Here is a 20,986-nt window from a genome sequence, read left to right as displayed (position 1 = left end):
AGCAGAACGTGGCCAAATGGAGTCAAGTTACCAGAAAGTAGAATCCGACTGAGCCTTAGGAGGTTACTTACGGGGCGTGGCTGTGGGTGGCCTGCCTCGAAGGCAGTAGAGGCTGAACAGCCCCTCCTGTCCAAGGTGATTTCTGCTGGGACATGGGTTAGACTAGATGGCCCCCAAGGTCGCCTTCCAACTTTAGTTAATCTTTTGATTCCAGCGTAGTATTGGTTTTAATCGATGTTGCTTTAAACTATTCTTAGCTGCCTGCCAGAAGAGAAAGGCAGAGCATGAATCATATAGATATGCATGTTTACATGTGTGTGTATATGTGCACGTATGCATATAACTGCTTCATGACCAAGGAGCCTTTCAGACGGTTTTTCTTTTTCCCAAATGAACTTTGCTTTGTCTTTCGTAATTTTAAGACTCATTTTATGGTTGGTGTGTTGAAGGGTTTTTGGTGGGGGATTGAGTTCTTTTGCAAACCTCCCCTGGGCTCCCTTGGGAAATCACAGAGAATTAGTGGGAAGGAGTAAGAAAGGGGGTAGGGGGGCTGCAGGTGGGGGTCAGGCCTCTGGTACAAGAGGGCCAGCCATTGGTTGCCCGGTTTCCAGGAAAGCAGCCAGGGAGGAGGGGCAGAGGGGGAGCAGCATCTGCCTCAGGGTTAACCCTGGTCTGTTTCCCCAAAGGACACCCACCGTTTCAGGAGCTTCTAGGAAAGAGATCCTGGCTGCACATGAGCTACCACACCTCCTCTCTCTGGGCAGGAGCGGGTTTTTTTTTTGTTTTTTTTGGTAAATAATTTTTTTTTATTTTTAAACAAACATAAACACACAAAACATATAACATAAAAAACCTCTTCAACTACATACAGTGTGTCGATTGGTTATAAAATCTTTCTCCGTCCTTTCCATAGTCATCGCTTGGGCTTTATCAAAAATCACTTATTGTCAATCAAATATCTTTGTATACATTATTATTGTACTTCATTTCTTTAATTATCACTATTGTTTCACCATTTTAAACAAGGTATTCTAAATATGTATCCATTTATATTATGATGATTCATTATATCATCTTCAATATATCCAATAATAAAGTTTTTTTAACCCTATTCTAAATTATTCTATTATTTTAGCATTAATAAACATTCTCTAATAATTTTGAATTCCATGTTTTTTCCATTATTATCATCAATCTAAAATACATTTATACAAATTATTATAATTGTTAAACCCATTAATTATAGCTATTATTACATCATTTTTATATGAGGCATATTAAATTTGAACTAAATTTATATTATGGCATTTCATTACATCATCCTGAAATCATCCAATGATATTACATCTTTATATTCTATATAGAATTATCTTTTATAAAAAGGCTTTTTAACATCATCTCCATCTTCGTCACTTACAGTTTATATAAAATTTCATATTATCAATCTAGTATATATAAATGCTTTATTATCATTATTGGTCATTTATTTGACTATAGCTATTATTACTTTGCCTTATACATAATACTCCAAGTTTAACTACATTTAACTAAATTTTATTGTGACATATCATTTCATCATCCTGTATCCTTCAGAAATAGTGCAGTCCAATATCTCTTGCCATTTGTAGAATCTGTATTCTAAGTGTTTTCTTGATAAGTCTTATGTGCACTTCTCTTGACAACTTGTTGTTCATTGGATATCTTAAAAGAATTTGAAACCCTCCATCTGTTCCTTTCATCTGCTTGACTTTTATTATCACTGGTGCTTCTGCCAAAATTACTCTAATTGTTTTTGCCAAATTTTCTCCCCTATCTTCATCTATGTTTTGACATCTGAGATAGAGTTCCAGTTCATCGATCTCTCCTTTCTGTATTCCGCACTTATCATTTCCCTCCGCACTCGATTTGCTGTCAATGTCAACAATTTTCTTATCACTTTCATGTGTCTCTGTAATTTTTTGAACTCTGTCCTCAAATTTTGTTTTATAAGTATTCTCAACTCTTCCCTCTGTACTTTCTGTATTTTGATATTTTGTATTTTGATCTATAAATCCAAGACTCTTTTCAATTCTCTCTCTGTAGTTATTAAGAGTTTTTGAACTTCTAACATAATTTTTTGCAATGTTAGTTCCTTTTCTTCTTCATATAGTGCAATTTTTCCAAGTTATAGACACTGCCACTAAAACATCCAAGGCTTTTGCTAGGTTTCAAACAAATTCAGTGAAATTTTTTTCACTGACCCTTTCAGTAAACCAAGCTGATAGCTTTGTAATATCAGATGTTGCCAAGCCTCTAGCCATTAGATGGCAGTGTTACATCTTTCCCCTCTGTTTTTCGCTCTTTTTTCCTAAATTCCCGTTTTTCTCCAGAAAGAGAAAAAAATTGTTTAAAGATTGCGATCTGGCTGAGCCTTGCGAGGAAATAGGCTTTAAATCCACAAACACAAAAAATGGGAAAAGTATAGAGGAAGAAGGGGGGGGGAAAAGAGCAGTCCAGTTTAAAAGTAAGAGGTATTTGTAAAAAGTCCATCCATAAAAAAACCAAACAAAATTAAAGTGAAAAAGATAACACAATAGTTTTAAACCAGGGTAAATTCACCACTTGTTTCCTTCTGTCCTCAATTTTATTTTAACTCTGAGTCTTTTGGGTTTTCTCTTCTCTAATAACAAAGATTTTTCTCACCATTTCGACACACTGTCTCTCCTGTGCTACTTCCGTTTCAGGGGCTTGTCCCAACCTTCTGCAGCCATATTGGCTGCTTCTCTTGTAGCCAGCAAAAAGAGATTTTTCTTGGATCAATCAGGGGCTTTGCAATGCCCCTGAGATTAGCAGGACATGTCCTTCACTATTACCTTTCCTTCAGAATGGTTTAAATCCAAAAAGGATCGTCCAGCAACAGAGATATCGACAGCAATACTGGAGCCCCAAGATTGCATGTCATGTCATTGTGATGTCAAGCCCTGCCTTTCTCTAGGCAGGAGCTTTGATCTCCTGCTTCTTTGGTTCAGGGGAGGCATGATGGAAGGGGCTGCAAGGGAATTCCCTGCCCCTGACCTCCCCCATGTCAGCCCCTTCAGCCCAGCCCCTCCCTCCAGGGCCCTTGTGGGGACAAGAGCCACTGTGGCTGCCAGCCACTCATTTGTGCCTCTGTAAGCCTGTGAATGGTTTATCCATCAGTGCAGTTGGGGAGTGAATGGATTTATATTCCATTTTTGTTTCGTGCAAACCCTCTTCCCTCCAAGCCACCCTAGGGGTCAGGTTGAAGGATGCTGCGTTACACTGTCCCTGCCTACCAGAACTCAGCCTCCAGATGTCCAGGTCCTCCTGAATCTCCCCAGAATCTACAGGACAGCCCTCTGAGCCATGGAGGGGCTTCCTCACCCTTCCTGACCCCCTTTTTTTTCAGCACAACCCTTTACGTGGGCAAGTATGCGGGGGGCTTCTATGCATTGACGTCCCTGGTGCATGAAGGCATGGCCCTGGTGGTGAGTTTTCCCAGGGGGTGGGGCAAGGGATGGGTAGGTGTGTGTGGGGGTCCTGGTGATCATTGGCCTGTCTCTGCCTCCTGCAGCCTCAGGGGGTTTCTCTGGCCCAGGGCACCGGTCCCACCACACGTGAAGTGACCCTCCAAAGGTCTGGTGAGTGCAAGATCACACCCAGCACGGGCATCCAGTACCCACCGGGCACCATCTTCCTCCCCCACAGCCAGTGGCTGCTGATAGGTGAGTGTCTGAGCTCTGGGGCTTCCATTTCCCCCAGAGGTTGCCCAGAGGCCCTGAATGGTAAGGGAAGAAAGTCCCCCCTCCTTGGACTGAATGGTTTGCAATGCTGCCATTCTGCAAAAGAACATGTGTGTGCATACTGGCAGGCGTGGGCTGACCCCCCTTTCCCCTCTGGTCCTTGGATGGGGGGTGCCAAGCCTCGGAGGTTCAGAAAGGGGAGGGAGAGGAAGTGGTGATGAGAAGATTTGGGGGCAGCTGAGCGTCCCAGAAGATCAGCATTAGAAGAGAGCAGGGGGTTGGGGGAGTTGAAGAAAAAAAACCACAGTCAGCATAACTGAAGCTTTGGGAGGCAGGCAATGTAGGCAGGTGGAGCTCAGCCATGGGGAGCTCTTCTTGGGGAGGGCCCCCAACTTCAGGCTGCCCCCTTCCTTCCAGGCCATCATGAGATGCCCCCGCTAATCCACACCACCATGCTGAGGGCCCCTCCGGGCAGCCTGCGGAGGACCCCACACGACTCCCGTGCTCACAGCCTCTTCGGAGAGGTAGGAGCAAGAGGGGGGAAGGGATGATGGGGGAGAGGGCTGCAGGGCAGAGTCCTCCAGTCTGGGTGACAATGGCCTCCTAAGAGAAGGGGAGACCCTCCCGGCTGCTTCACTCAGGGTCCTCGTCAGAAGGCTCAGAGCCAGCGATTCAGCCCTGGGTCTTCCAGGCTTTTCTTGCAAACACCCCAACACTCATAAGCTATTGTGGGAATTGGGGGGGGAGAGCAATAAAGACATGCAGAGGGTGTGCTTGCTCCTCTTCCCCTTCCCCACTGCAGGTGGCATCTGGGGCAAAAGAGCTGGCCGGGCTGGCCCCACTTCCAGGCCCGAGGTCCAGGCCCTGTGGCTGGGCGGTGGCTCTATGTCCCCCTCCGTCCTTGCCAAGAGCTTCCGGTCTCTTTCAGTTCCTGGCCCCTGAGGGCCCGCAGGAGGATCTGGCTGATGGTCGGCCCTGGGGGGATCATGCCGCGAAGGAGGCCCCAGTGGAAGTGGATCCCTCCTTTGCCAGCTGGGAGCTGGTTGTGGTTGGCGTGGCTTCCATCTGTTGGGGCGGGGGGCTCCTCTGCCTCCTGCTCTGGGTGAGTGGGCTTCATCTCATCCTCTTCCGGCTTTCTGTGCTTTGGGAGGATTGCAGGGGCCGCAGGGCCAAGCCAGGAGAGGCACCCCTCGGTCCCTGCCAGCTGCTAGAGGATGCCACTTCATGGGCCCTATTGGGGAGGGGTCTTTTCCAGGATGTAGCCAGTCCTGCCCCCAGCCTGATGATGGGGACCCAACAGTAAAGGCAGGTGGTCTCTTCCCCTTTCGTTCCTGCTGCCGCTCTCCCAGAGGGCCCCTCTTGAGCGCAGCTCCAGCCAGCAGCCTCCTGTGTCCTCCAGCCATTTCCCAAGAAGGACTCCCGAAGGGTCCCTGGAGCTGGACCAGGGGACAGAGCTGCCCTCCTCCTCAGCCTCGGTGGATAAAGCCTCCCTCCAGGGCCCTGGTCCAGGTGGGTACCTGCCCAGCTAGTAGAGGGTGTGTTGGGGGGGCTGTCCAAGGGGCCCCTAGGGGGACTTCCTCTTCCTCTCTTCTCCCCCTCAGCAGGCATTGCCCCAGAGACAGTGACGGTGGGGAAGCTCTCCTTCAGAGCCCAGGAGGTGCTGGGCCGGGGGGCCGGGGGCACCTTTGTCTTCCAGTGAGTGACAGCTGCTGAACAAAAGGGCTCAGCCCTGCCGTCCAACTGAGGGGCTTCCTACAGGCCGAGGGTCCTGGGTTGCTCCTGGTTTGAAGAGGCAGCTGGACGAGCCTCCCTCTTGGGGTCCAGGAGGCCGAAATGCTAAGCATCCTCAGAGGGGGCCCAGACGGCTTTGGACGCTTCCTGAGAGGGCAGAGGCTGAGCGAGGGCTTTGCTGGAAGGTGGGCATTCTGGGCCCATAGGAGAAGCCCTTCCTCCCCATCGCCTCACCCGAGGGCGGGGGGGGGCTTCCTCCTTCAGAGGCCGCTTCGATGGGCGTGATGTGGCCGTGAAGCGGTTGCTTCCGGAAAGCGTCCGCTTGGTGGACCGTGAGGTGCGTCTGTTGCGAGAGTCGGATGCACATCCCAACGTGGTGCGTTATTTCTGCACCGAGGCTGACGGGCAGTTCCACTACATCGCCCTGGAGCTCTGCTCTGCCACCCTGCAGCAGGTGAGGAGGCAGCCCCCCCTTCCGGCCCCCTCCACCCCCCTCACATCCCTGCTATCCTTTTCTTCCAAAGAGGAAAATATGAACTTGCCCCATTTGTTCTCTGTGCCCCAAGGGCTGCATTGCATGAAGCTGCCAGGGGAAATGCTCCCCTCCAGCCTGCTGGCCCTGCCTGGCTGCCAGTTCAGATGCTGTGCCTGGTTTCCTTGCCTGGGGAAGCCCCTCTGAGCTCAGTAGGGGGACCCTGACTTCCTCCCCCACCAGCCCAAATATTTGGAAATGACGAGAAATCCAGCTACGTCTGTCCGAGGGATAGAAATAACTTTTGCTTAAGTATTGCAGGTGTGACGTGAAGGGATCTCCTTCCAAACGCTGCTGAGCGCTTCATCTGAAAAAAGATCACCTCCTGGGTGGGGGAGGATGGGGGGGGAGTGGATTGGCAGATTCCTGAAGGCCGTCAGAGCTGATGGCTCTTCCAGCATAGCTGGGGGTGGGTGGGTGGGTGGGTGGAGAGTTTTGATGAGGGGGGGGGCTCCCGGCAAGAATTGCCCTGCCTGCTTCCCTTCTGCCCCCTTCAGTATGTGGAGCGTTCCCTCTTCCCTGGGAAGGCCCTGGATTCTCTCTCCCTGCTGACCCAGACCATGTCCGGACTGGCCCACCTGCACTCGCTTAGCATAGGTGAGACCCCTCCCCCCAGCGGGGGCCGTTGCCTCCCCCTCCCCTTGAACCGGAGACCGGGTGTCATCCTGGCTGGTGCTGAGGACCTTTTCTGGGCAGCTCATCGTGATCTGAAGCCCTGCAACATCCTGATCTCAGGCCCCGACCGGCAAGGCCGGCTCCGAGCGGTCATCTCCGACTTTGGCCTGTGCAAGAAGCTGCAGGGGGAGCATCAGACCTTCAGCCTCGGCTCAGGCATCCCTGGCACCGAGGGATGGATCGCACCCGAGATGCTCAGGGAGGACGCCCGGGAGAGCCCGGTGAGGACGGCCGACCTCCCTGCCTTTGGGGTCTGGGAGCTGAGGGTTTGGGGACCTGCCCCTGCCCTGCCCTGCCCTCCCCCCTAGGGTGCCATCCCAGGGGAGAGAGAGGCCCAGAGAAGAGGCAGGGTGGGAATCTAACCTTGGGCCTTCAGAGACTCATGGAAGCGGCTGCCTCTGGCCCTGGCTTCCTGCTCTCTTACAGACCTGTGGGGTGGACATCTTCTCTGCCGGCTGCGTCTTCTACTATGTCCTGTCCCATGGGCAGCATCCCTTTGGGCACAGCTTCCATCGCCAGGCCAACATTCTGGCAGGCACCTACCAACTGCCGAGACTCCAGCAGGACACTCACAGTAAGGGGGCTGCCATGGGGTGCTTTGGCCCTGTGGGAGCATGTGTGGGGACGACCTCCCTGGCTCAACTGTTGCTCAGCCGTGGCTGAGCCCTTTCTCCTCAGCTTCACCCTGCTGGCAGCTACGCTAGTCTACCTTGCAGGGGTGTAGCAAAGGTAGTGACAAATGGTAGGTGGATCCTTGGACGACCTCCTGAAGGTCCCTGCCTACTTGCTTTCCCAGGCCACATAGTAGGGCGGGACCTGATAAAAGCCATGATCAGCAGTGACCCCCACCTGCGCCCCTCAGCCGCACAGGTGCTCTGCCACCCCTTCTTCTGGGGCCCTGAGAAGCAGCTACAGTTCTTCCAGGTGAGTCCTGGGTGGGTGACGCTCGTCCTGGCTGCCCTTTCCAGTCGCGCTCTGTCCTGCTGCCCACGCTCTCTCCCTTCTGCAGGACGTCAGTGACCGCCTTGAGAAGGAGCCGGCAGAGGGGCCCCTGGTCAGCCTCCTGGAGACCGGGAGCCTGGCGGTGGTGCGAGGGAACTGGCAGCTGCATCTCTCAGCCCCACTACAGGCAGGTAGGTGCTGGCCCTCTCTGGGCCCCCTGTGTGTCCTGGGGGAGGGAAAGTACCGCAGGAGCCTTGCTGGCCCTCTTGGCCTTTCTCACTCTCCCCCCTCCCCCACAGACCTCAGGAGGTTCCGGAGATACCAGGGCAGCTCAGTCCGGGAGCTCTTGCGAGCCATGAGGAACAAGGTGCCGTGCCAACCCCGGCTGGGCTCTTTGGGGAATGCCAGGCCCTCTGCGTCTGAGTGGCACATGAGTGGGTGGCTTCCCCCCCCCCATTCCTTTGGGCACCTCCTGTCCCCTTCCTGTCTCTGAGTGTGGCACTGTCCCCTGGGGGCCTCTTTCTCCTTCAGAAGCATCACTACTACGAACTGCCCAGCAACGTCCAGGAGGCCCTTGGCAGCCTCCCCCATGGATTCCTCCAGTACTTCCTGGACCGTTTTCCCTGCCTGCTGCTGCACACTCACCAGGCCATGCGCCTATGCGCTGCTGAGCAGCTGTTTCAGAGATACTACTGCCAGGAGTGAGGAGCATTCCACACGGCAGGGCATTTCTTGGCCCCTGCCTTCCCACACCTCCACATCTGGAGGGACCGATTCAGCACAGGGCATCCGAGCCCCACCAGCTCCCTGGCAGAGGTGTTTATGCGGGGCCAGAAGCTAATCCGTGGGGCTTCCAGGAGGCCTCATGCAGAGAGGGGCAGAAGGGGGTGGGCTTCCCAAGAGGATCTGTTGTCTTCCCTTCAATTCTCAGCTGAAGAGAGTAGGGGAGCATCACCTGTCCCCATGGGCTGCACTGCTGATGCACGGTGGGCCTTGCATAACTTGAGCCTGCTGTGGCCATTCCAGAGAAGGGATCATCCTCTAAAGGCAGCCAGAGGTGCTCAGGCTGGGCTCTGCCCTGCCCCTTCTCCCGCTTGGTTCCCTGCCCCATGGCATTTTATTCCCAGGCTCATCATGAATGGGGATGCAGGGAGCATCTCCAGTTGCCTCAGAGACCTTCTGGGGTGGGGGTCAGTAGCAGAAATCTGGAATGTGGGGTTTAAAAGAAAAGCTAGCAGCACAAGGGAAGCAAGCAGGAGGCCTCTGCTCTGCAGCTGGAGGGCCATCAGGAAGGAAGGCACTTTCTTCAGCCAGGAAGCAGCAGGAGGAAGGATGGCCGGGCAGGGGTTCCCCTTGAGCCCAGTTGTGCTGAGAAGGAAATATCATAACTACCTTTTAATTTATTGCACTTACACAGAAGCCCAGGTGTGGACTTGTTTTAGCCATAATTTGATGTATTAGACAGAATTAGATCAGATCTGAACATCAGCCGCATTGTCAGTCTTGTTATTTTTTTAATCAGACAATTTTAATGGATTGTGGAAAAGCGACAAATACTTCAGTTAACTTCAGGAAAACATTTGGCCAAATTTGTCATGGCAGCAGCCAGCAAAATATTGGATGGCTCCCAGCAGCCCTGACCCTCACTGGAAGAGGAGCAGGAAGGCGTCCTGGGGCCACCCAGAGATCAGCCAGTCTTTTCTGATCAGTAATGAGCTGGATGAGATTAGCACAGGAGCAAAGACGGTTGCCAAGAGAGATTCGCTCTCCTGCGTTTGCGGCTGCCGCCATGTTTGATGAAGGCCCAGTCCTAGAAGATACGCAAGGCTGATTCAGGTGGATCTTGAGTTGTGACAGTGGTAAATCATCCCCCCACCGCACAACCAGCCTCCTTTGTGGCTGCAATCATCAAACAAATCCATGGTTTGCTATGGGCCAATGTAGCCAAAAAGCAAAAGCAAGAGATGTTTTTGGGGAGGCAAAATGGTCATAAAAATCGTGACCAGAGGATGGTGTAGTATTTACGAATGGTGTAAATATGGTTGCTAAATACTCCAATTGGGGGTCACGTGACCCTGGAACACCCCCACCAACCGTTGGCGCATGGTGCCTAAGTACCCACCCAGGGAGTTGCATTGTAGCGCCAGTTGCTAAGTGTGACTGGTCATAAGTCGAGGACTACCTCTCAAACTGGCTGAAGCAACTGTGGAACAAGGACAGGTGCAACTGGGACCCTCTGATGTCCTTGCGTAGAGCCAGTTTGGCCCCTGACCTGGTTCTTGCTGGTGGCCCAATGGGGGTTCAGTCCACTGGGTCACACACGGGGCTGATGCCAAGACAAACAGCCACACATTGAAGAGTCTGTTGCGTGAAGCCCAGCAAGGCTATTTGGCAAACTATGTTTAGGCGCAGTGATAAAAATCTCTCTCAACAAACCATGGAAGCAACAGAAGCACGCCTGAAACGCTTTAAATTTTTAAGAAGTTTAAAATATTCCTGCCAGGCTCTGGGTCCCAACTGTGATGACAATTAAAATCGGGGCTTCCAACTCTGGGAGAGGGGAATCCCCACAAACTCCCGACACTTTGGGCAAGAATGGACGAGGAGGAGAGCTTTCTCAACCCATCAGGGGCTCCACAGTTAAGGGCCTAATGCAGCCACCAAATGCCAGCAGGGCTCATCAGGGCCGGCAGCGGCACAGAGAACCAGACGACAGCAACTGCTGCGGCTGGAGCTCCCTGTCCGAGCGGGGCCACTCTGGACACATGCACAATGCCTTGAGGTGGGGAGCACATCCACGCAACAAAGGGTCCCTTCTACCTGAGTCCTCCATCCTGGGTTTGCTGGTCCTCATGAAGCCCATTCCCCCTCCCATCACTTGGGGGTCACTCTCCTGTGGGTGCACCAAACCCTGGGGAATTTCAGCTGAAGGCTGCTGCTCACTGCTTGTGGAGGGGCTTCAGGTGCAGCCGTGGGAAATCCCTAGTCCAGGGACCCAGGGTTGCTGGCTGGATCTGAGAACCCTGCCTGGCCAAGAGGACCTGGCCTGGTGTGTGTGATGACAGCCACTCCCCCTTGCTTCCTACCGTATTTTTCGGAGTATAAGACACACCTTTTTCTTTCAAAAGAGGCTGAAAATCTGGGTGTATCTTGTACACTGAATACAGCATTTTGGCCTCCCAAAATTCTGCCCTCTTCACCAAAATGGCCATGCCTAGCCTTTAGGAGACTTATAGAGTGCTCGAGGGCTGGGGAAGGCAGAAATGAGCAAAAAGCGGTTTTTGCTCAATTTTGCCCCCCCCAACCCCCAGGAGCATTCTGGAAGCCTCCTAAAGGCTAGGCATGCCCTTTTTTTTGACAAAAAATGGACCCAATTTCACAAAAACTGGGCCATTTTTGGGAGGTCTGCAGAGTGCAAAACGTTTTTTTTAAATTTGCCTCTTCAAAATCTTGGTGCATCTTATACTCCCCAAAATAGGATATGCGTTCCCTTCTGCCTTAAGTCATGCTGCCTGGGCAACATCAGTGCTGTGAGCCCCCTCCCAAGAAGACAAGGAGGGCTGGGATGGAGGCCAGCTTTGGTCCTTCAGCCAGGGACATAGGTGGGTCTCCTGCCCCCGGACTCTCTTTGGCCACAGCTGCCTTTGCTGCGGGGTTGCCCGACCACACGCTCCCCCTTCTTCCCAGGGTTCCCAGCTGTGGGAGGCCTTGGTGGGCTCAGAGAGTTTGAGAAGCTCAGCTGGAGGAGGGTCACCAGTCCTAAGGCAAAGCAAGGAAAGGACTGATTCGCCATTGCCAAGGCCAAATGCCACTGAGCCGCACAAGCCCAGCAACAAACCCCTCGTCTGCCAGTGCAGAGCCCGGACTCCCCTCCAGAGAGAGGCTCAAGTAGGAATCCGGCTGAGTTCCGAATCAACGGCCAAAGGCTTCTCTTTATTCAAAGCGAGTATAAAACAGTGAAGGGGGGACAGAAAGGGGGGGGGGGTCTTATCAGAATCTGAGAAAAAGCATCCTGTTCAATTACAGTACTTTTGTGGCCAAGGGGGCTCCCGGCACCCCAAAGCAGCCTGGGGACAAGAAGGGCTGTCCAGGGGGGCCCGCACAGTTCTGAGCCAAGCAGAGCCTCCCCCAGCTCTAGCTTGGTGCCTTGGTGGCCCCCGATTTAGAGGCCAGCAGCTTCTCCACCATGGTGTGGGCGTAACGGAGGCGGCTGGCTAGCTCCTTGCAGCAGCCAAACTCCTCGATCAGAGCCAGTTTGTAGGTGTGGAACTCACGCCGCTCGTTGATGTAGGTGACAGCAGCCATCAAGGGGCAGAGGATGACCTTGGTGTGGTCCTGTGGGCCAAGAAAGCACAGCGGGGGCGGGGGGGAGGGGACTTGCTTAGCATCAGGAGGCAGCAGTACCTAATGGCAAAGCAAGGAGATGACCCCGTTCTGAGAAGGGATTTGGGGTTCCAGCTAGGAGGACCCCAGGCCTGGCGGGTGCAAGAACTCCAGAAACGCTGCTCCCAATCCTTTGGTCTGCCTCCTTTCCTCCCAGGAAAGCCAGGTGGATATGGGGGTGGATGGGAGGGGGTGCCAGTGCTTCTGTGTCCCCAGAGAGAGCACCAGCACCTGGGGGAGGGCAGGCTCCCAATAGATCGGTTCCTCCCTCCATTCGCAGGCGCCCTGACATCTGAGCACGTTTTCTCCCTCTCTGCCCCCACCCCCTCCGAGGGCTCTGTGGCCCACTCCTCACCTGGAAGAAGTTGACCTGCACGGTGCCATTGCTCAAGTGCAGGATGATGGCACTGCGGGTGCGGAACCAGTTCAAGAGGTAGGGCAGCCGCGCCAACTCGTCCCCTTCCCGGGGAGTCACGTTGGCGCCAGCTTTCAGCAAGTGCTCACTCATGTAGTTCTGGAAATACTCCAGCAGCTTAATCTGGGAAGAACGGAGCAGAGCGGGTAGCCGACCAGGGTGAGCCCCAGCACAAGAAGGCCCCCTGCCAGGAAAAAGCCAGAACATTCCCCCCCCCCCCCCCCCGGTCCTGCAGCCATGCCAATCTCTTGGATGGGAGCATCCCTCCACCAAGCCTTTTGCCCCCCCTTCCCCCCAGCCACACCCTCTGGGCCTGGGCTTTTCCTCCCGTGCAGATGAAATGCCCCTTCAAGCACAGGCTCAAGATTGCAACGGAGGGGACTCTCCTCCCGCCCATCAGAGACGGAAGGGGAAACTGAGGGAAGGGTAGGGCAGCGCCCCAAGCGTCCTCTCTCCATCTCACCTTCTTGCTGAAAGTGTCTGGGTAAGAGAGCACGTTAAAATACAGTTCAGTGCCGTTCTGGTTAATGTATTGCAGTTTGTCCCCGTCGCTGTACATGAGGAGTCGAGTTGAGTCGTTGAAAAGGACCCCAACGCTGTTGTCGCACAGTTGGTAGCCTGTGGAAGAGAAGATGGGCGCATCCTCAGCTTTCCTGGATCGGGCCGCAATCCCAAAGGATTATCTTGACCTAGCAGGAGAACAAGACCACAGCCGGGCGAGCCCACCCTACGTGCCCCCAGGGAGCGTTTGGGAATCGGCCCAAGACCACAGAGGCATCTGGCCGCACCTCCAAAGATGGGGAAAGAACCGAGTGGCACAAGACCATTAGCTGGGCTGGGAAAGAGCATTCTCTCCTTCCCTCAGAAGACCAAGCTCTTTTAAAAGAAACACATTACAGGCAGCCCCCGAGTTATGACCATTCATTCAGCGACCGTTTGAATTACAAAGGAGCTGAACAATGGCCTCACGACCCGCAACCGACGTTACGGCTGCTGCCCTGCCCCTGTGGCCGTGGGACCCATCATCCACTCCTCCGGAGCCGAGAAGGAAGGAATGGCTTTTGTGGGGTTGGGGGCATTGCAGGGCCAGGCAGTGAGTACTTGGGAGACCCAAAGGAGCAGGTGGGGGACAGATTATTTGGGGAAAATATCAGCAAGACTTAACAGTGATTTCATAGCAGTTAATCAGTTAAATTTTTTAACTCAATTCAGAAAAAGAGGAAAGCAAAACAGAGAAATTGCTGGAGTTCATTAGCCTAATTAGTGCAAAATAAGCCCTTTTCCCAGGGTTGGGGGGCAGTTTGAAACCCGCAAGTGTTGACAGACTAACAAATTTGTCAAACCACTTTGAATTTCAGTTCACCCAGCATCAATTCTACATCGGCTGTCCCTTGTCCATATGTTTTAGGGCCTTTGGGGGGCAAGTCCAGGGCAAACAGGCCCTCCCCACAAGAGGATGTCCTCTGTCCCAAGACTATTTCTTTCCTTCACACGACATACAGAAAAATCAACTGTCCTTGCAGGGGAAAATGCAGCTGGGGTGACAGGGGCTGCTTCCAGAGGGTTCCCACTAAAGGGCCATTGCTTGACCCAGCCCCCCCCCCCCCCGACCTACCTAGCCCATACTTGTCAGAGTAGTCCACCCACTTGCTGACCCAGAAGATGGGGATGCAGGCAGGGTCTTCAGCCTCCTCTGGGGGGAAAAAACAAAGAGATGCAGGAGTGAAGAAGTGCACCCGAATTGGCCGGCTCAAAAGCACAGCCTCCAGCCAGCCGCCCTCACCTTGCCTGACGGGAGTTTTTTCTGCGGGACGGCAAGCGTTGACTCGCATCAGCTGCTGCAGCAGGTCGGGAAGGTAGCAGGGCAGGGGCTGTCCAGCCTCCATCAGGATGCCGGCCTTGTCTTCCTTCTCGGGCACCTTCTCGAGGGCCGCGTTCTCTGGACCTGTGCCAGGGAAGATTTGGCCAGGCTCAGAAGCTTCATGGCCCAGAGGGGGGGGGCACTCTGAAACCTTGCCCCGGCTCACCTTTGTTCACCACCGCAAGAGGCCTCCGGCTGCTGGGGTCAAGGCTGCTGGGCGCCAGGGAGAAGCGGGGAGGAACCGTAAGGCAGGTGGTGGGCAGCCGCGAAGGGATGTAGCCTGTGGTGAAGAACTCCTCGTTCAGCAGCTCGTCAATGGTCGGCCGGGCAGCCGGGTCATGCTGTAGCATCTTCTGGATGAGACTAGCAGCCACGGGGTTGATGTGCTGGACGGACAGAAGGTCCACAGGCCATTCCTACACAATTCCCCCCTCCCCCCCACATATATAAAGGAAGTGCCAAGCATTAGGATCAGGGACTTCTCGGCTGGATTCCAAGCAAAGCAAAAAGAGTTGCAGAAGAACAGAATTCAACCATGTCTGAAAAGCTCAATAAGCAAAATGAGGAGCCAGATTTTTGGAGGCCAGAGGCTGATTCTGAAAGTGCTCAGAAAGGGCAGGGGAGCACTGTGAAGCAGGATACACCCTCTTTCCCCAAAAATACCCCCCCCCAAGCCCAATCGGGCTTTTGAGTGCATGGGATAAAATAAGCCTCCTCCCCAAAAATATTGCAACACAGCAGCAGCCATGAGGTGACCACGCTCTCCGCTTCCTGCACCTCAAAAATAATAAGACCTCCCCGGAAAGAAAGCCAAGTGCTTATTGGGGGGGGGGGTGTCAAAAGAAAATAAGACCCTGTCTTATTTTCGGGGAAACACAGTAACTTTAAGTGCTATTGCTCTCAAGCCAACTGGCTGAAGCAGCAGGATGGAGCAGTCTTATTCTTACAAGCATTATTTTTTATTTGTTTTACTTTTTATGCCACCCATCTCCCCTGTAAAGTGACTCTGGGCAGCCTGAGATTTCAGTTACTGAAAGCGAGCAACGACCAAATGCTGCCAAACTGCAATCTGTTAGGAGTGCGGCTCACACAGCCACAGGGGGAAGAGGGGGGAGCTGTGATTTAGCGGGGGTCCAAGGCAGCCCACCTGGGGCTGAGCTTGAGGGAAGAGGAGACAAGGACACACAACTTCTGCATTCCCTCCAAGCAGACCGGGGTAGGTGGGTGGGCGAGGTGGATGGGCGTGGGAAATGCAAAGCTGGCCCAGCCCCAAGTCCTAACGGGCAGCTCCCGCAGGATGCCCTGGCTGGGAGCTCCGAAAAGAACCCACCGTAGGAATGGTGTATGCGTTGTTCTTAATCCGAATATAGGTTTCTTTCAAGCAGGAGGTTTCAAAGGGCGGCTTCCCAACCAGGAGGGTGTACCTGCAAGGAGAAAGAGCTTCAGAACAGCTCCCATAAAGCCTCCTCTGCCAAAGGGACCGGAGCCCCTTTGCTGCCCCCCACCCCCGGTCTGTCAAAGTGATCCTCAGACGGCAGAGCCACTTTCCCTCCCCAGTCCCACTTCTGGCATCACGAGAACACCTTCGCTCTCTGCGCTGGCCACACCTGACCCACCCCCCCCCAAGCACAGTGTAAGGCGGCTTCCACCTGTTGAGCCACCCAGCTGACGGCCTCTCAAGCCCCTGGTGTCCCAACGTGGCTTTTGCCAACGAGAAGTCACGCCCGAGAATCCTGGGGAGGGACTTCAAACAGCCACAGATTATAAGCTGAGGTTGTTGAATTGTCTCTGCTGTTTGGGGAGCCCTGCCTTCTTACACCTGCAGGATGTCTATGGAGATCCTCGGCTGCCCAGGCCATGCTCTTTCAAAGGCAACTGGACTTCCTGGTTTTGCTAGAAGACCTCTTGCTTCTCACCCAAGAAGCTTCTTCAGTTCTGCCCAAATGGTGGGGAATGGAAGGGTTTATATTCCTTGCAGTCATCTGGTCATTAGAACTCTTTCTGATAGTCATTGAGGCCATGACTGCAAGGAACATGAGGAAGCTTCTTGGATGGAAAGTGAAACGTCTTCTACAAAACAAGGAAGTCCACTTGCCTTTGGAAGAAAGCACCTTTGGGGCATGTTCTGCAGAGTCCCACTGAACCCCTATTTGTCCATTCCCCAATTTGCAGAACTGGGAGATGTGTGCAAAACTCCCCTCCCATGGTTCCTGGTGCTGTGTGTATAATTTTCCTCTTGTGATTTTCACGTATCTTTGCGACCCACCCAAACTTACATGATGCAGCCAATGGACCAGATGTCCACTTCAAAGCTGTGCCCTTTCTTGCCCAACACTTCGGGGGCAATGTAGTTTGGCGTCCCACATAAAGTCTTCTTCCGCTCCCCGTCGTACTCCACCCTGGTGGCCAGGCCAAAGTCACCTGGACAGACACAAGGGGCAGGCTTCTGAGTCCAGCCTACAACTGGGCAACAGCCCCACCGTTCCTGCTGGCTGCTTCAGCATCCTGCAGAGGATGCAACCCCTGCTCCATGGCCCAAGATACCCCCCCCCCAGGGGGTCTCAGCCGTGCCCAGAGAATGGGACCACAGCCCACTCACCGATCTTCACCTCCATGTCATCATTCAGAAACAGGTTGCCCAGTTTGAGGTCGCGATGGATGACTCGGTTGCTGTGCAGGTACTGGCAGCCCAGGATGATCTGGCGCAGGTAATAGCGGGCCTCGGGCTCCGTCAGGGCTTTCCGACGCTTGTGCAACTCCAAAAGGGACTGGGGGAGGGGGGAAAGGGGGGGGAGAAAAGCAACCCGGCAGCATGTGAGAAGCTGTGCTCAGAAGAGGCAAGTGCCGCCCCCTCCCCATTATAGGAAATACAGATGAAAGGGGAGGGACTCCTAAAAGCATTCAGAGCCTTTGGGGGAAACTCAAACCATGTGTGCAGCTTGTAAGCCTCCCTATCTCAGCCCCTAAACTGACAAAATAGAAGACCTGATCGGAAAGATTTCCACTACTCGCCCAGCAAAAGAAATGCCCGCTCTAAGCCCCCTCCCCTATAAATGACGTAGGGGTTCCTACGGCAGACTCACCACACTAGGGACCAGTCAGTCCATGGCCTCCTTACTGGGAAAGTGCCAGGAGACCCTGCAAATAATAGCCATGAAAACCCACCTTCGAGAGGAGCAAATCTGCCAGGTTTTACCCTGCGCCGAGAGGCTATGGAAGGATTTGAACACAGAACTTGTGGAAGCTGAGGAAAGAACTAGCAGGCATCCAAACAGCCCTTTTGTCCTACCCTCCCAGCGATAGGAGCCCCACAATTGATGGGACCTCTGAGCCGCTCATCCTCTAAACCGGGGGGGGGGGGGGGGGGGAATGTGTGGTCCAATATGCAGGCTGTGGAATTCTGGGAGTTGAAGTCCCCAAGTCTTAAAGTTGCGATGGTTGGAGACCCCTCCTCTAAACTCTCTCAGGCCGCTGCCTCTCCTCAAAGGCATACAGAAAGCTGTGTCAGCACACAACTCCCACTTCCTCCACCATGATTGTGAAAGCGACACCGGCAGGGACTTCTCCCAGCTCCACACCAGCCATGATATAGGAAAACCAGGCAAAAAGAAACTGCCCTGAAAACACTGCAAAGCCCCCCCCCCCCAAACAATACAGAAACCCAATCCAGAGACATAGCCTCCCCGGCCTCCAAAACTGGGGGTGGGGTGGCTCCCCTTTCCCCAGGAGAAACAGCCCCGCCCCACTTCTCCTTGCACTGGACAAGTCGAAGTAAAGTTCCCCTAGCCAATGATGGCACCCTCCACCAAAGCACCAATCCCTCCCTCCCTCCCCAACTCTGAAGATGACAGACTCCTCCACACCCTTTGCTCAAAAATCAAACTTGGCAGGTTTCTCCTTGGTTCAAACAGTCCTCAGGTTGAACCTCTGAATTCCAAATGATGTCCTTGAAAATGACCATCCAGCCAAATCCACCTCCAGAATGAGTGATTAGCTATCCCTAAATTTGCAAGCAACCCCTTCCCAAAGCTGCTCCACTTAAATGCCTTCAATCAAGAATCACCTCCTTCTACCAACCCCTACTCATGCCAGCAACAAGAACTCACTGGCACGGATCCCCACACACACACTTAAATCAAAGGATAACTGAACTAATGGCCTCCAGTCACCTCCGGTCTGTCCTGACCCCAGCCGTGTCTCCTCCTGGAGAAGTACAACACCCGCACCCCTCCAAGCCATGGTTGGTCAAGGACTCTAGTGCCAAAACAGCTCCTGCTACCACTTAGTAGACCTACATATCCAATTCTACACCAGGAGCAGCACAGGATCTCCTCCAGCAGAAAAGATACTACAAGCAACTGCTGGCATGAAAGAGAGAGGAAGCCACCCGGGGAGTTGGGTCCAATGACAGCCCTTTCTGGCACATTCCATAAAGCTCCTAATCCCACCAGGGGCCATTAAGAACCCTCTGGGCTTCTGGGGATCCCCCTCTGGCCTCGCCCATTAGCTGCATCAATTGTCATCATTGTCCATATATATATGGACATATATATATATATATATATATATGAATGAGGGGGAGAAAGGGATGATTCATCCTGATCAGCCTCCACAACCCAATCCACAAACTCTGAGCAAGACACCCAAGAGGGGAATGGCTGGAAGAAGAAAAGAAGGAGCAATTACGTTTTCGGGAGGACCGATCCTTTTGCCACTGGTCAGTGCGCTAACCCTCCTCCCACAAGACCCCCTCTCCTTATGTCCCTTCCTAGACCTCAGTGCAGGAGGCTCCTCAACTGGCAGATGTCTACTTTAGCCAATAGGTACGCTTCATGAAGGGTCCTCACTCAAAGTAGGATGCAACCCCCACGCCCTGGGATGAGAAAGGGGCCAAGCAAGGCAGCATCCCATTCAACTGATGTCCTGGGCCATAAACCAGTTCTAGTGGTCTATTCTAGAGCAGGTGTCAAACTCAAGGCCCAGGGGCCAGATGCAGCCCGCAGGGTGCTTAGATCTGGGCCACCCTGGAAATAGTGAAGGAATGGCCTGCGGTGCCTCGACCAGAAAAAACAGAGCTCCGTTTTTGCTGGCAGAGTATTGCAGGAGGCTGTCACAGCTGAAAACAGAGCTCCGGAGCCCGTTTTTGCTGGCAGAGCGCTTGACCTCCACAGTCGCCCCCAACTTGAGTGACGCTGACCCCCCCCCAGGTCAGACAACTTTGATTTGACCCTTAATGAAATTGTGTTTGACACCCCAGTTCCAGAGTGCCCAGCAGCCCCCCCCCCCATGTGGCTTGCCAGCCCCCTCTAGAGTACATAGCGCTCCTACCCCTCGGTTCAGGTTCTACCCGCAGTTTCAATATTTCTAGGTTTTTGCATGTACATTTTAAGTCTCATGTATCTTTTATGTTTCTTTAACTCTTTGTAGCCCACCCTCCTTTTGCTGGTCTTTGGCCATAATAAAGGGCTTTTCTTTCATTTCTAAAGGTCACCTGAGCGAGGGAAGGGATGGGAGAAGGAGGGGGGGAACCCGCCCAAGCCATCATAAAGCCCCCCCCACTCCAATTGCTTTCAGGCAAGGGGAGGCAGGGAGGAGATGGATGGGAGGAAGAGAAGCCGTAGGAGAGTCGTGGGGGTCTCTTCGAGCGCCGCCTTCCTTCTCTCCCTTTGCTGATACGCAGCATTTAGAGCTCTCCCGACGGCAGAGCCGAGCCGTTGCGGCAAGGAGGAGCCCCGCTTTTCCCTCGGAGCGCCAGAAAGGCTCCAGGCTAAGGCGGGAGGGACCCACTCTCGACGGCAACGCTCGCGTTCAAGAGCCCCCCCCCTCCTTTCCTGACCCCCCCTGGAGCCAAAGGGAGTCGGGGGGACGGGAGGGGGAGTTGCCGCGCCTTCCCGCCGGCCACAAGCGGGCCAGGCGAGGAGCAGTTCCGGCCAGCGGGGGAGGAGGGGCATGCCTGGCCCCTACCCGCCTGCCTCCCGCCCTGCCTACCCGCCGCCGGCAGAGCTCGAGCACCACGAAGACGAAGTGGCTGTCCTCGAAGAAGCCCTGGAAGGCCACCACGTGGCTGTGCTGGAGGCTGCGGTGGATGGCGATCTCCATGGTCATCTTCTCCTTCTGCGGCGCCTTCAGCAGCAGCGTCTTGGGCACCACCTTGCAGGCGAAGGCCTCGCGGCTCTCCGCCTCCGTGATCTCGTAGCACTTGGCGAAGCCGCCCTTGCCCAGGAAGCGGCCCAGGCTGTAGGAGCGGCGGCTGCGCGGGTCGACCAGCACCTCCGGCACCGCCCGGCTCTCCGGTCCCGAGGAGGAGGAAGACGCCGCCGCCGGCTGCTGTTGCCCCGCCGGACGGGAGCCCTTGCCGGGCATCGCCGCGCTCATCGCCGCCGCCGCCAACACCAACGCCGCCCTCGCCCGCTCGCTCGCTCGCTGCCTCCTTCGCTCAGCGCCGCCGCCGGAGCCTTCGAAGCCGGAGCCGGAGCGTTACGGGCGGCCGAGCGCGCTGCCGATTGGCCGGCAGGATTTAAACGCCAACCCGCCTCCCGCGCCGCTAAGCAGCACGGGAGGGAGGGGGTGGGGCGGGCAGGGAACCGCCTCCCGGGCGCGGCCACGAGGACCTCCCTGGCGCCGGCGGCGCTTGCCGCTTCTCCCCGCCGTCCGCGCGCCTTCCTGGCCTCCGCCCCGGGTGGGAGGGAAGGAGGGAGGGGGGGTTG

General features: G+C 54.3%; 2 protein-coding genes and 1 long non-coding RNA gene across 3 annotated transcripts in view; 2 read left to right on the top strand and 1 right to left on the bottom strand.

Moving 5' to 3' along the window:
- Nucleotides 1-9,108, top strand: part of ERN2 (endoplasmic reticulum to nucleus signaling 2) — an 11,550-nt gene extending 2,442 nt beyond the window's left edge. Inside the window, exons 5-18 of the mRNA XM_087729256.1 lie at nt 3,266-3,485; nt 3,572-3,722; nt 4,158-4,264; nt 4,669-4,842; nt 5,090-5,249; nt 5,342-5,435; nt 5,736-5,925; nt 6,501-6,600; nt 6,700-6,899; nt 7,105-7,252; nt 7,475-7,602; nt 7,688-7,811; nt 7,920-7,987; nt 8,152-9,108. Of these exons, the coding sequence (XP_087585382.1) occupies nt 3,266-3,485; nt 3,572-3,722; nt 4,158-4,264; nt 4,669-4,842; nt 5,090-5,249; nt 5,342-5,435; nt 5,736-5,925; nt 6,501-6,600; nt 6,700-6,899; nt 7,105-7,252; nt 7,475-7,602; nt 7,688-7,811; nt 7,920-7,987; nt 8,152-8,325 (2,038 nt within the window). The 3' untranslated portion in view covers nt 8,326-9,108. The remainder of the gene's footprint in view (nt 1-3,265; nt 3,486-3,571; nt 3,723-4,157; nt 4,265-4,668; nt 4,843-5,089; nt 5,250-5,341; nt 5,436-5,735; nt 5,926-6,500; nt 6,601-6,699; nt 6,900-7,104; nt 7,253-7,474; nt 7,603-7,687; nt 7,812-7,919; nt 7,988-8,151) is intronic.
- A 2,417-nt stretch (nt 9,109-11,525) lies between these two features.
- On the bottom strand, nt 11,526-20,718 carry PLK1 (polo like kinase 1). The gene is made up of 10 exons (XM_014071953.2): nt 20,268-20,718; nt 16,879-17,047; nt 16,556-16,700; nt 15,610-15,703; nt 14,446-14,665; nt 14,202-14,363; nt 14,034-14,111; nt 12,882-13,036; nt 12,359-12,541; nt 11,526-11,955 (listed from the first exon to the last, which is right to left on the bottom strand). The coding sequence occupies exons 1-10, from the start codon at nt 20,652-20,654 to the stop codon at nt 11,755-11,757; spliced, it is 1,794 nt and encodes a 597-aa protein (XP_013927428.1). The 5' UTR covers nt 20,655-20,718; the 3' UTR covers nt 11,526-11,754.
- LOC148042729 (uncharacterized) lies at nt 12,288-13,320 on the top strand. Its single transcript, XR_015698484.1, has 2 exons — nt 12,288-12,436; nt 12,957-13,320. It is a non-coding gene; the product is annotated as an uncharacterized LOC148042729 (long non-coding RNA).
- Nucleotides 20,719-20,986: the final 268 nt, after the last annotated feature.

The sequence above is a fragment of the Thamnophis sirtalis genome, unplaced genomic scaffold (assembly GCF_051295495.1).
Source record: "Thamnophis sirtalis isolate CommonGarterSnake01/CBP01778 unplaced genomic scaffold, rThaSir2_p1.2 scaffold_14, whole genome shotgun sequence".
NCBI classification, from domain to species: domain Eukaryota; kingdom Metazoa; phylum Chordata; class Lepidosauria; order Squamata; family Natricidae; genus Thamnophis; species Thamnophis sirtalis.
This window is presented reverse-complemented; position numbering and strand designations above follow the sequence as displayed.

What these genes read in the sequence shown, in the direction of transcription:
- PLK1 (XM_014071953.2), bottom strand. Translation starts at nt 20,654, where the DNA reads ATGAGCGCGGCGATGCCCGGCAAGGGCTCCCGTCCGGCGGGGCAACAG. An exon ending in TGGTCCATTGGCTGCATCAT is followed by an intron (nt 15,704 to 16,555) that starts GTAAGTTTGGGT and finishes TTCTCCTTGCAG; the next exon opens with GTACACCCTCCTGGTTGGGA. An exon ending in TCTTGCGGTGGTGAACAAAG is followed by an intron (nt 14,364 to 14,445) that starts GTGAGCCGGGGC and finishes TCCCTGGCACAG; the next exon opens with GTCCAGAGAACGCGGCCCTC.